The following is a 13,845-nucleotide window of genomic DNA, read 5'->3' as shown; positions in this document are numbered from 1 at the left end:
GGATCACCATAAAAAATATTATTTTTTACTTTATATATAGATTTGGTCGATCAGTCTCACATATATATATCAATGAGTTTATCTCATATAAATTTGTAAATTTGTGAATTAAACGTGTTTATTTTTTTTATTATTATTATTGCAAAGTGAGATTGAAGAACATGAGTCAACGTTTAAAACGTTTTGAGGCAACTTTCTAGCTTGTCTGTTATAGTGAAAAAATACATGAATTTGTCATGTATTTCTGATTAGGAAGAAATTGATAATGATTAATTAGTATGATTGTTTGTGTTTAAATTGGTTTATTTCCAAAAACCAAGAATATATATTGTTGCTTTTTATACGAGAGAGATTAAAATTCAAAGAAAAATTTTCACCATGCTTCCTTGAAATGTAACTCATACGCAATTCCAATGAATCACAGGATTTAGACAGTGTTTGAAAGAGCTTTTTTTATCTGTTTTTCTTTCATAAAATTTCTAAGTTTTTTGTTTAAAAAAAGAAGTTTTTTTAAAAATATATTCGATAATTATATCATTTCAAATCATTTTCTTTTACCTCCTTCTAAACGCCGTATTTGTAAATACAAACAAAACAAAGATGATTATTATCTAACTAAGAGAGGAACACACATTATATTGTTAAAAAATTTCTTCTTTCCGGGAAAAAAAACAAAAAAAATATATATATATATTGACAAGAGACAGAGATTCTGAAATACACAAGTCAGAAAGAGTGAACGTTCTCCCCTGCAAAACATGTGAGTGAAACCAAGGAAGGAACATGAAGCATTGCCTCAATGCACCCAATTGCGAACTCCAGTTCAAAAAGACTCATTGTTGAAGTAGTTTTGGTGTTGTTGGAGTAATAGAACAAGTTAAAATCACCCCATATCATCAATATATCCCCGTTTTTGAACACTTTGATAGGGAAAACAAGCTCATAGCATTCGCCACAAAGATCTGGTAGCTTGCTGATCACAAACTCTTTAGTCCAAGATTTCGCCACACCGTAATCCTTCATAATCCAGATAACAATATCATTCTCAGATGAATTATCGCATACGGACAAGCAATCTCCCAGAACCACCAAGCTCCCCAAACAGGACCTGTATGCTGGCAGAGGAGGAGCAGGAAAAGTCTTGAACAGTTCTGTTTCAAGATCCAAGCAAGATATCACATGGGAATTCCGTAAATTTCCCACCAGCCAATGAAGATTTCCGTTTACAAACGCCCCTATTGAATAGCAGTCGTAACGAAAGGGCGGGCTAGGTGCGATGCTTCTCCATGTCCCAGTTGTTCCAAGAGTGTAAACATGACAATCAGACCTGGGAATCCCCACACATGCCCCTGTTTGATCGAGTTCGGACTCGTGAAATATCCGAACCGCCTTGTATCGGCCGCTGACCGTGCTTACCCCGAAGCCATATGTAACTATACTAGGATACTGAATGACCCCTTCAGGCGTTGGAAATGAAACATACTCACGCGTGATTGGATTGCATATGCAAAGATCGTCAGGTTGGCTGGTATGGTCCTTGAGACGCAAGCAAAGCAGACCATTAACTGAACCTGCAATCATCGTGACTCCTTTGAGGGGAGTAACGAATTCCGGCAGATCAAATTTCATTACTGGCTTGTATTTAAGCTCGTGCTGTTCGAGCTCGAGTTCGTCTTCAAATCCAAAGATGTTTAATACTTCTGAAATCCCGAGACTTAGATACACGACGAGGCCTGGAGATGATTTAGAAAGATGGAGCTTGGAAAACTCGGGAGACTCGAGTAACTCAAGCCATGGCTTGCACACGCATTTGCAACGCGCGATTTGAAGTACAGGAAGTCTAGAAAGAATATCGGTGATGATATCTAATGGTAGATTTGGGGAGATTGCTTCGTCGTTCATTTCTTGAATGTGTTGTATTTTGTGGGATTTGCCTTATTTTATTGCTATACTTATATATAGAGATATCATTTCCTTTACGATCCTGGCTGTGACGCTTGTCTTGGGTATGGACCACTATGGTATGACCATTCTTCATTGTGGACGCGGTATTACAGATGAGTCAAAGAAACTTGAGCCAAAAGTTTGAATTGAACTGAAAAAAATTCTCCAATAGATGTAAACTTTGAATTACAATTTATGTTTTCTTGGAACAATATGTCATATTATAACATGTAACAGAGTATTCCAAACTAAAGCACATACAATAGAATACACTTTTTAATGATAACAAGAATTCAAATATACAATTCGGCTGTGTTTTTTATATTCCTTGTCTGATACTACTATTCCAGTTGACTGATGAACGAGTTATTGGGAGAATCCTCACCTTATCTCAGAGTGTAATAAGGAAGATGATGCAAGATCCCCATTCTTTCCGGAGACGGGCAATAAAATTCCAGCAGTTTGATGAGATGATGATGCTGGTAAAGATGCAGCAAAAGTTGATGTACCACTAATGCTGCCACTACCAGTTATACTATGACCAGCAATGGACCCTTCTGTTGCTGCCTTAGGAGCCGGTGGCCGATCAATTTCCACAATTCCCTCCAACATTTGAACCACTTTACTCATCATCGGTCTTTGAGATGGTTGTTCTTGGATACACCAAAAACTAACCTCAATTGCCCTCAGAACTTGCTCCATGTTCATCTCCTGGCCAAACAGCCTGTTATCAGCGATTTCGGAAAAATTACCCTTCTCATACGCCTCGTAGGCCCACAATGAAAACTTCTTGTGGTGGGTCTCTTCCGAGACGTCAAAGTTTCTTCTACCACTCACGATTTCTAATAACACCATTCCATAGCTGTAAATATCAGATTTTGAAGTTATGGGAAGATTTGCTAGCCATTCGGGAGCCAAGTAACCTCTGGTTCCCCTCACACTAGTCAAGGTCCTATACCGGTTTTCCTTTGTATTGATGAGTTTTGCAAGACCAAAGTCCGAGACTTTGGCATTGTAGTTCTCATCGAGAAGAATGTTCTCTGGTTTTATATCACAATGAACAATGCAGTCTCTGCATTCTTCATGAAGATATGTGATTCCCTTGGCGGTTCCTAGTGCAATATTATACCTATACTCCCAGTTCAAATGCTTCCCAGAGTGCGCCTCAGAGGTGAAAAGAAAGTTGTCTAGGGAACTGTTTCTCATAAATTCGTATACTAATAGCCTATGCCGGCCTTCTGAGCAGAATCCTATCAATTTCATGAGATTCAAATGGTGGGTGCTACTAATTAATGCCACCTCCATTCTAAACTGTTTCTCGCCTTGCTCGATACCCTCCAACTGCTTGACTGCAACAATAGTTCTATTAGCAAGAACCCCTCTATATACAGCTCCAAATCCACCAGCTCCAAGCTTCTCCTTAAAGCCCTTGGTTGCCTTATTGAGCTCCTTGTATGAGAATTGCACCGGTGCACCAGATGCATATTCTAGAAGAGCGTATTGAGCCGCCAATCTCCCGAATTTGGGACTATTTCTAAAGAACAACCACCACAAACCACCCTCCACAGCTATCAAACCAAGAATAGTCACCACCACCACCACCACGACAATCCAAGCGGTTAACTTCCATGTCTTACTCTTCCCACCACCGGCAGAAGCCGAAGGGGGATTAGGTATCACTGGTCCACAAACCTTGACAAATGAAGTACTTGGAATTGCAGGAGATTGGTAGCCACTAACAAAATCACTTGACTTCAAGAAACAAATACCTGATCCATCAGACAAGGATGTGGAAACTGTGCAAGGTCCAACTAGACAATTCAGCCTACAGGGATCAATTCCCACATAAAAAACCTGAGATAACAGTTCAGGAAGAAAGGTCAAGAACTTAGAGTGATCCAACTCTAACATAGTCTCGCTCCCTGGGCAATCTCTGAGCTCCACTTTTCTCACGCACCCTTTCCTGCTATCCATGGGATCAATCAAATCGAAATTCTGTGAAGGGCAACCACAAACGGGGGATGATGAATCACTGTAACTACATATCCCCATATTTCCACAGAATCCAAAAACCTGACACTGATCACTCACAGCAGCCCACCTCATAGTTGAAGTTCCACTACCTCGGGCAGAACTATAAATCCTCAAATTTCCATCATTATCCAATTTAATAAACCTAAAAATATCACCTTCCTGAGCGTAATCACTGGAGTAAGCCAAGTCCAACGGAGCAGAAAGAGATGGATCCGAAAGTGTGACAATTCCAATGGGCAGAATACTAAGAATGGGTTTTGTTAAATTTGAGTTCATAGTAGAATTCAACCCAGAGTTATAGTACTCAATAGTCTTGTTCCAAGAAAGCGTCAAGTTCCCATTTTCCAGCATCTTGAAAGAATATATCCCTGATACCAGAGTCTGATTGGCATTGAACTGTTGAGTGGGAACAATGGTGTCAACTGGGTGGTCAAAGGTTGACCACACAACTGCTCCGGCAGAATTCTTGAGCACAAAATTCCCCGAATTTTCCAGGGCCGCGGAGACGACGCCAAGGTCAGCGGTGTCGGACGACCAGATGGGAGTGCTGGAGGTCGAGGATGGGAGGAGTTGGAGGTCTCCCGAGGGAAAGAGCCGGAGGATGGCGGAGGAATTGACGGAAGCGGAGGGACCGCCCCCTGTCCAGATGGTCATGTTCCCGTATGCAATGGCGGCGACGGTGGTGGAGGAGGCGGGGTCGTTGATGAAGCTGAAGGTGAAGGTGTTGTCCGGAGAGAGCCATTTGGAGTTGGGGTCGGAAGCGTAAAGAGTGGAGCCCAAAGGGATGTCTGCGGCGGCTGTAGGGCCGGCAAGCAAGACAAGGATGAAAATTGGGATAATCATCGTTGGATTTACCCACTTTCGTAGCCTCCAAACAACAGAATCAGCATCCCGAGGGATGAAAAATGCTTTCAAGACATAGATATTGTTCTTGTGTGTGTGCGTTTGGCAATGGCGAGGTACGATGAAAGGGCGAGCCTGGAGGAGGAGACTTTTGACTTCTGAATGCTGAATTGCTGATGCACATGTTTTATATTTTATTATTACAAAAATAAAATAATATAATTTTTTAATATATATAATTATGTACGTACTTAAGAAAATGACGGTTAGTTTTAATAATGAAAAATTAATAATTGTGCTTCCATTTTATAAAATTAAACCATATATTTATAAGTCTTATTTTTCTTCTTTCGCCCTTTTAATTTTGGGATTGATGACCAGAGAAATAAGCTTTAAATATTATGAAACTAAACTATGAGTAGAGTTTCTGGTTTTGATTTAATTAAGAAAAAAAGTAATTTTGAATTAAAAAAATATTTAATTTTTAGTATATATATATGAATTAACTCGACTTATCTAATAGATATATATAAATTCATGGAACACAAGAGAGCTATCAATAACTTTACAGTTAATGGAAGTCATTAACTGAAATTACAGAAGAAATATTAAATTTGTGAGAGATTAGTTAGTTAAATACAATATAATTCTGTTTCTTGAAACAATATATAATATTCTTTGATGTTGATACCTGAATTTTTGTTAATGGCTCAACTCAAACATATTAATCAAATCAGGTTCTATATATTTTTATTTAAAAAAACTTATTCAACCACTAATCACTAAAATGATGAATTTAAATTGTAATATCATCTTTGCTATCTTGTTACAATAAAATCTTTATTGGTGAATTACTTAATTTACGATTATATCTTTATTGTATCATTTTATTTATGGATATTTTTTTTGGTTTTTCCCATAATAACGTATATGATAAAACAATTATTTCTGAAATGAAATTTTAAATAATTAAATATCTTTAAATTTATATAAATTTTTTATATAAAAATAATGTTTATGTTGCAATGATATTACGATAACTAAAAATTATTCTCAAGTCAACCATATTTTTTTAGTTAAATTTTCACTAAGCTAAAATATTATTTTTTATGATAATTTATATTGATTTGAATATGTTTACATAAAAAAAACAATAATAAAATTTGCAATGCATGTACAAATAAAATTTAAAAAAATAAATTTTTTTTTCTGATGGATTATATTTATAGCCCTTTGGTGTACCAAAATAGCATGTTTAAAAAGAAATATCATGTTTTAAAAAAAATAGCATGTTTAAACTTTTAGAACAAAGTTTTGAAAAAGAAAAAGAAAAAAAAACACACACACACCAAGTCTTGGATTCCTGTATCAATTTCCTATTCAATAGAAATTTCTTGCACCAAAATGCTTTTCTAGTCCATATTTTATTACAAGTAACACGGAGTACTGTGGTTTTTCTTCTTTTATTATCTGATAATCCAATTCCTGTAGGCAAATAACAATGTATTTGGAGACTCCTCACCTTTTCTCAGACTCATAGTTTAACAATGAAGATGATGCAAGATCCCCATGCTTTCCGGAGACGGGCGACGAAATTCGAGCTATACATCAAGAGGGAACTGGCATAGATGCGGCAAAAGTTAATTTACCACCACCAGTTACACTATGACCAGCAATGGACCCTTCGGTCGCGGCCTTAGGACCCGGAGGCCGATCGATTTCGACGATTCCAGCCAACATTTGAACCACTTTACTCATCATAGGCCTTTGAGATGGTTGCTCTTGGATGCACCAAAAACTAACCTCAATGGCCCTCAAAACTTGCTCCATGTTCATTTCATGGCCAAACAGCCTTTTATCAACGATTTCGGTGAAATCTCCCTTCTCATAGGCCTCGTAAGCCCACGACGAAAACTTCTTGTGGTAGGTCTCTTCCGAGACGTCAAAGTTTCTTCTCCCACTCACGATTTCTAACACCACCATTCCATAGCTATAAACATCGGATTTCGGAGTTATGGAAAGGTTTGCTAGCCATTCCGGAGCCAAGTAACCTCTGGTTCCCCTCACACTAGCCAAGGTCCTATACCGGTGATCCTTTGCATTGATCAGTTTTGCAAGACCAAAGTCCGAGACTTTTGCATTGTAGTTCTCATCCAGGAGAATATTCTCTGGTTTTATATCACAATGGACAATGCAGTCTCTGCATTCTTCATGAAGGTATGTGATTCCCTTCGCGGTTCCTAGTGCGATATTATACCTATACTCCCAGTTCAAATGCTTCCCAGATTGCTCCTCAGAGGTGAATAGAAACTTGTCTAAAGAACTGTTTCTCATAAACTCATATACTAATAGCCTATGCCTCCCTTCTGAGCAGAATCCTATCAATCTCATCAGATTCAAATGGTGGGTGCTACTGATCGTCGCCACCTCCATTCTGAACTGTTTCTCGCCTTGCTCGATCCCCTCCAACTGCTTCACTGCCACAACAGTTCTATTAGCAAGAACCCCTCTATACACAGCTCCAAATCCACCAGCTCCAAGCTTCTCTTTAAAGCCCTTTGTGGCCTTGTTAAGTTCCTTGTATGAGAATTGTGCCGGTGCACCGGATGCGTATTCAAGAAGAGCGTATCGCGAGGATAATCTCCTAAACTTGGGACTACATCTAAAGAACAACCACCACAAACCACCCTCCACAATTATCAAACCAAGAATGGTCGCCAACACCGCCAACACCACGATCCAAGCGGTTAACTTCCCTTTCTTGCAGTTCTCTTTAGTAGCAGAAGCCATTGAGGGGTTATTAGGCATCACCGGCCCACAAATCTTCACAAATGAGGTACTAGGAATCGCAGGAGATTGGTAGCCGCTAACAAAATCACTGGACTTCAAGAGACAAATACCCGATCCATCGGATAAGGATGTGGAAACCGTGCAAGGTCCAACGAGACAATTCAGCCTACAAGGATCAAGCCCCAAATAGAACACCTGAGATGGCAGTTCAGGATTGAAGGTCAAGAACTTAGAATGATCCAATTCTAACATGGTTTCGTTCCCTTGGCAATCTTTAAGCTCCACTTTTCTCTCGCACCCTTTCCTGCTATCCATTTGATCGATCAAGTAAAAGTTCTGTGAAGGGCAACCACATACAGGGGATGAATCATTGTAACTGCATATCCCCATATTTCCACAGAATCCAAAAACTTGACACTGATCACTCACAGCAGCCCACCTCATAGTTGAAGTTCCACTACCTCGAGCAGAACTATAAAGCCTCAAATTTCCATCATTGTCCAATTTAAGATACCACAAAAAACCTTCCTCGGCATAATCACTGGCGTAAGCCAGGTCCAGTGGAGTAGAAAGGGAGGGATCTGAAAGTGTGACAATTCCAATGGGCTGAATACTAAGAACGGGTTTTGTTATATTCGAATTCAGAGTAGTATTCAATCCTGAGTTATAGTATTCAATGCTATCATTCCAAGAAAGCGTCAAGTTCCCATTTTCCAGCAACTTGAAAGAATATATCCCAGATGACAGAGTCTGATTGGTATTCAACTCTTGAGTGGGAACAATGGTGTCAACCGGGTGGTCAAAGGTTGACCACACAACTGCTCCGGCGGAATTCTTGAGCAGAAAGTTCCCTGAATCTTCCAGGGCCGCGGATATGACGCCGAGGTCAGTTGTGTCGGAGGACCAGACGGGAGTGCTGGAGGTCGATAATGGGAGGAGCTGGAGGTCTCCGGAGGGCGAGAGGCGGAGGATGGCGGAGGAGTTGATGGAAACGGAGGGAGCACCCGCTGCCCATATGGTTATGTTGTCGTATGCAATGGCGGCGACGGTGGCGGGGCCGGTGGTGAAGCTGAAGGTGAAGGTGTTGCCTGGAGAGGTCCATTTGGAGTTGGCGTCGGAAGCGTATAGAGTGGAGCCCAAAGGGATATCGGCGGCGATGGCGGGGCCCGCGAGCAACACGAGGAGGAATATTAGGATCGGCATCGTTCGTTTTATCCACTTTTTGTAGCTTCCAAACAACAAAAACATTGTCATAGACACAGATATTGTTCTTATTTTTTGTGTTCATTGACAATCCCGAGGTATGAAAAGGAAAGCAGGAACTCAGTAAGAAGACTTTTGACTTACGAGATAGTGATTTTCTAATTAATTTAATTTATAGTTAAATAAAAATAATATTATAGTTGTAAAAATTATAGATGGATTAAACTGTAATTTTAAAAATCGATATTTAAAAAAAAAAATTTAATATCTATATCACGTGAGTACAATTTAGATAAAACAAAATATGTTGTCTAAAAACAGATTCCGTAGAGAAAGATAAATACTCAAAAAATAGTAATAATAATATTGTTTCACAGCTTCAAAAAAAAAATTTGTTTCACGGTAATTTTGGTCTTCTTTTTGTTGTCGAATTTTAATTTTTGTTAGTTATTTTTTTTTACATTTTTATATTTTTTTTTTCGAGATGACATTTATGTGACACGCACTAATACAGTGTCGACATGACTCCGATATGACCGTGATTTTCAATGACTATGAAAAATAACTAAAATTTATACAAATTAAATATACATAACTAAAACTTACATCAAAATCATTGGAAAAAAACAAATACGTATAACTAAAATTACAGCTTTTCTTTAATAATTTCACTTACATTTAATAATTCGATTCTACTCCATGAGCATTATCCCATGGGGTAGGTGAAACTCTTTTATTGGTTCAAATCATGTGGATCCCACATCAATCATGTGAAGCCCGCATAATTTGATCAATCATTTGTTTTCACCTATCACATGAAGTAAAACACATAGGGTAGGATGAAATTTTCCGCCGAATAGATCGCTTGGAACCTGTTTTCCTTCCGAATGCGTCTTCTCGTATATATAAGAGAATTTGGAATCGATACAAGTCCAAAAAGAATGTCCTCAAGAATCTCGAATCTTTCAAAAACTTTATATAAATACTAGCGATTTTGGAAGGCATGATTATTAAAATGTAATTTTATATAAAATAAATTTTTTGTTATAAATATAATAATATATATTGGTTAAAAAAAAAAGTTCTTTTACTTAGATATTTTATGAGTAGAAATGAGTAAAAATAAAGTTACATGCTTAAATATTAAAGCAGAGGCGTAGTAATTAATATATGGGAAATGGAAAGTCAGTTATACCAAGATTTATTTAACATTTCGTACATACGAGGAATTAAAGTAAATTGAAGTTACTCAAGAAGCCAAGAAAATACTACATTTGTGAGAGATTGTAGATGTTGAAAGGGTAAACCTCAGCTTGAAATTCGGATGCGAAGGCTTTATTTGCAATCACAACATTCACAGCTTGTGTTGGATGCAAGCCATCAAAAAACACATATTCATCCCTATTTTCACAGATGGATCCTTCTCTCTTGCACAAAACCCCATTCCCACCTTCGCTTATCTTGCTTATTTCACAGCAAGAATTTTTTACATCCACAAAACCTGCACGAACAACAATTAACATTAATATATTAATAGATGTATATATATATATATATATATATAATGTGTTACATGATTATATATAATATTACTACCTTTTGAAATAGGATGTTTTATGATATCCATAATAACTTTGTATGAATTGACAAAAACAAGGTTAGAACCAGGCATTTGCGGCCTTATGGCATCTACCAAGTTCCTTAGCTCGGCATTGAACATGTGAACCGCTCGATTCAGCGTCTGGATGCAGCCGTCTTGTGTCGGGACCCTGGCTTTAGCCATTGGACTACAACCGTTGGGATTTATTGCCATCAACACGAACTTGCTAGCACCCAAATTGTACAACCTCTGCATGTCATTTGAAAGTCATTAGATTATCAGCTTAACAAATACTACGTACCTCTGTTTAGGCCACATTTCTTTTTTCATTCGTCCCGAATATATAGTCAAAAGGTTCAAATTAAGGCAAAAAAAAAAAAAAATACGACGAAAACACGAGTACCATGAGATGGTGAGCGAGGTTTGAGATCAAATTGGCTGTGAAAACTTCGATGCTGGTGTTACTGTTGGATAAGCCCATAAAGTAATTGAGGGAGTAGTCATTTCCGCCACTTCCAACCAAGAACAAGAACTGAGCAAGGATTTCTTTGCTCTTACTCCCCAATTCCATCTCCATTAATTCTGGCAATGTGTAGTCCTCGAAGTTTCTTATTTGTTGATTCAAACTTGTCACATTTCCCTGTATAGTATTACGTGCAAAATATTTACCTGCTGATTCGCATCAATCATAAATTTTTGGGAAAACCTGTAGTTTCGGTTATATATGTTTGTCACTTTGCGATTTCGGTCTTTTATGTTTTCATATTTCAGTTTTAGTCCTGCATGTTTTGATTTTTGGCAATTTCAGTCCTTTTTATTCAAAAATGCTTACGTGACACTATACACGTCAGCTCCACATGATCAGCATGCATTGGTGCAATATCAGCGCCACATCAGAAAAATGACTACAATTGCAAAAAAAAATAAAGATAGCGGACTAAAACTGAAATCTAAAAATATAGATAACCATAATCGCAAAGTGACAAACACACAAGACTAAAAAAACAATTTTCTCTAAATTTTTACTGCAACAACATTCTATATACGTTATATAGAGAGAAATCCCGTTTTATTTATCCAGATGTTCGTCTATCTTGAAAATTAAACAAAAAAACATACATGGGTTTCATACTTTCATACGTTTGTTTTCAACGAGATATTTGATTAAACGTCTCGTACAAAATATATACCAAGAGTTATTCTCCCAAAAACCCAGTATGTCATTGAATTACTCCAACATTCTACCTCAAATTTATATATTATATAAAGCATGTGGAACAATGTATGTTGAATTAATTACTCCATAGATATTGCACACATAGATTTGATGTAACCCAACTTCTTAAATTAAAATTTTCTGAGTGGTGGCAAGTGGGCTACTAGCATCCCACAGCTTTTACATGATGGCATTAAATTCAACCAATTGCCAAGGCACCCAAGAATTCAAAGTTCAAACCTGAGAATTAAGTAAATAATGATGACACTGATGCAGCAAAGTTTAGCATTTCGTTTTCACACTAAATAGTGTTTGAAAAAAGTTTTAGAAAGTACTTTTTTATTTTTTTTATATAAAATTTCAAATTTACACAATTTTTGAAGAACATATTGTCAGTCCTAGACCCCATTGGCTTTTAAAAACCCAAGTGATGACTCATCTTGTGGAGCCATGGAAGAGACAAGAAAAACAGAGAAATTAAATTTTCTGGATTCAGTTGTCATAATGCTAGCACTAGACACACATTACTTTTACCAAAGGCCTCAAAATTAAAACTTTGCATGACAAAAGCGGTTGAGTTCATGTAAAGAGTATAGTTAATACTTCATTTGAACATATGAAGTCTATGGACGGACGATATAAGTTATCCTTACGCTAACATCTCATCGACAAAAGCACGAACATGGTTAAAAAAAAAAAAAAAAGAAAGAAAGTTCTTACAGCAAGTGCACCAGTGTCATCCAATATACCAGAACCACCAGAAGCAAAGTTGACCCCATTCACAAGCTTACTCCCATTAGTGGAAGGATCAGAGAATGGCGGAATGTAATCTGAAAGGTTGAGTTTTTGGCCGAGCAAGTCTATCACATTTTTGCCATTCGTGAATCTACCAGAAGGGCCAAGAGGGAAGTCTATTCCGTACGGAAAATAGTTGACTTTGGCTATGGAATTTGAAAGGAAATTGTTGTTCCCATTGTCAACAAGAGAGCTTCCAAACACAAACATGCCTTTGATTTTGGTGTTATCGTTTTGTTGTTGTATGGCTATGCATGGAGAGATCAAAGGGAAGAAGAGAAATAAACACAAAAGTGTCAGATTTTGAGGCCTTGTTTGGGACATTGTGCTAATTAAAGGGTGGTGTTCTTCTCTTTAATTTTGAGTTGGGAAGTCAAGTGTACGTAAATGTAATGCTTGGGTGTTGGATTTTATATAGAGAAGATAATTAATTCGTTGGAAGAAAAGGTCAACTTTTCTTTTTTTTTTTTTTTTTTTTTTTTTTTTGGGAAAAATATGAAATACAATCATGAGAAAGTTTTATTTACGGTGGAAAATTCGATCCTACCCCTATTCAAAGCAGAACCCACGGTCTTGTGTTGGCCACGTGGGCTTTTACCGGTGGGAAATTTTGGTTTGGGCTACTCCGTAACCATTCAAGGGGAATGAAAATGGGATGATGCACTTGGAAAATGTTACGCGTCGAATGAAAATTATACGTCAGCTTACAAAATATATTTTAAATTATAAAACTATTGTAATGTATGTTTGATAGTTTTTTTTTTCAAATAAAGTATAAAGATAATTTTATTATTTTAAATATAATTTATCATCGTACGTAACATAGGTTTGAAACATTTTCGGACAAGGTTTGGCCACCCTATTCTCGTTATCCTCGAGTTTGACGCATTAAGAAGCAAACGACGTGAGTGGAACAATTCAAACCAGGCAAGTATTGCATCTAATCGGTAGTTTCATCTTTCCCCGGGTAAGCTATTAGCCCAGTAGTCTTCAATTTCGGCTCCAAGGGGAATGAAATCAATAATTACAATGTAACAATATTATATTATATGGTTAAATGGTTTCTAACATCTAAATTATGTCATTATTATTATCGGCTATATTTTTCAATCACTAGCTTTAACGCAACTGCAATCTGTCAACTTATTTGTGGAATGGTTTGCAAAAGTTTATTTTAGGGCAACTTGTTGATAACTTCTTAAATTAAACATAAGTTTTAATTTATTTTCTATATTTGTTTTTCCGAAAATGTCCTTGTCTTTATTTTAATCATTATTATTTCTTGAATTATCAAATGTGGAATCGGATTCAAAATCTGATTCACTTGATTCATCAAGATAATAAATATTTTCATCGTCGGATGAAAATTCAATTGTTTCTACTGGATAGAATCCAATAGTATATATTTTTTCAAGAAGTT

General features: G+C 37.1%; 4 protein-coding genes across 4 annotated transcripts; all 4 read right to left on the bottom strand.

Annotated features, from left to right (window-relative positions):
• Positions 1-670: 670 nt before the first annotated feature.
• LOC140875702 (F-box protein At3g07870-like) lies at positions 671-1,910 on the bottom strand. Its single transcript, XM_073279473.1, has one exon. It carries the CDS (start codon positions 1,900-1,902, stop codon positions 727-729), a length of 1,176 nt encoding a protein of 391 aa, XP_073135574.1. The 5' UTR covers positions 1,903-1,910; the 3' UTR covers positions 671-726.
• A 188-nt stretch (positions 1,911-2,098) lies between these two features.
• Positions 2,099-5,009, bottom strand: LOC140887204 (G-type lectin S-receptor-like serine/threonine-protein kinase At1g34300). The gene has a single exon (XM_073294301.1). The coding sequence runs from the start codon at positions 4,819-4,821 to the stop codon at positions 2,326-2,328; it is 2,496 nt and encodes an 831-aa protein (XP_073150402.1). The 5' UTR covers positions 4,822-5,009; the 3' UTR covers positions 2,099-2,325.
• Positions 5,010-6,278: 1,269 nt separating this feature from the next.
• On the bottom strand, positions 6,279-8,945 carry LOC140875720 (G-type lectin S-receptor-like serine/threonine-protein kinase At1g34300). Its single transcript, XM_073279490.1, has one exon. It carries the CDS (start codon positions 8,863-8,865, stop codon positions 6,430-6,432), a length of 2,436 nt encoding a protein of 811 aa, XP_073135591.1. The 5' UTR covers positions 8,866-8,945; the 3' UTR covers positions 6,279-6,429.
• Positions 8,946-9,977: 1,032 nt separating this feature from the next.
• LOC140874828 (GDSL esterase/lipase At1g29670-like) lies at positions 9,978-12,789 on the bottom strand. Its single transcript, XM_073278260.1, has 4 exons — positions 12,351-12,789; positions 10,818-11,054; positions 10,411-10,663; positions 9,978-10,315 (listed from the first exon to the last, which is right to left on the bottom strand). The coding sequence occupies exons 1-4, from the start codon at positions 12,747-12,749 to the stop codon at positions 10,083-10,085; spliced, it is 1,122 nt and encodes a 373-aa protein (XP_073134361.1). The 5' UTR covers positions 12,750-12,789; the 3' UTR covers positions 9,978-10,082.
• Between the last annotated feature and the right edge of the window lie 1,056 nt (positions 12,790-13,845).

Source organism: Henckelia pumila, chromosome 1 (genome assembly GCF_033568475.1).
Source record: "Henckelia pumila isolate YLH828 chromosome 1, ASM3356847v2, whole genome shotgun sequence".
Taxonomy (NCBI): domain Eukaryota; kingdom Viridiplantae; phylum Streptophyta; class Magnoliopsida; order Lamiales; family Gesneriaceae; genus Henckelia; species Henckelia pumila.
The sequence above is the reverse complement of the archived record's forward strand: the minus strand, read 5'-3'. Positions and strand labels throughout refer to the sequence as shown.

Excerpts from the sequence above, each read along its gene's own strand:
- LOC140874828 (XM_073278260.1), bottom strand. The coding sequence starts at position 12,749 with ATGTCCCAAACAAGGCCTCAAAATCTGACACTTTTGTGTTTATTTCTC. Across the intron at positions 10,664-10,817 it reads ACCTCGCTCACCATCTCATG|AGGTTGTACAATTTGGGTGC; the intron begins GTACTCGTGTTT and ends AATGACATGCAG. Across the intron at positions 10,316-10,410 it reads AAAACATCCTATTTCAAAAG|GTTTTGTGGATGTAAAAAAT; the intron begins GTAGTAATATTA and ends TTGTTCGTGCAG.
- LOC140887204 (XM_073294301.1), bottom strand. The coding sequence starts at position 4,821 with ATGATTATCCCAATTTTCATCCTTGTCTTGCTTGCCGGCCCTACAGCC.
- LOC140875702 (XM_073279473.1), bottom strand. The coding sequence starts at position 1,902 with ATGAACGACGAAGCAATCTCCCCAAATCTACCATTAGATATCATCACC.
- LOC140875720 (XM_073279490.1), bottom strand. The coding sequence starts at position 8,865 with ATGACAATGTTTTTGTTGTTTGGAAGCTACAAAAAGTGGATAAAACGA.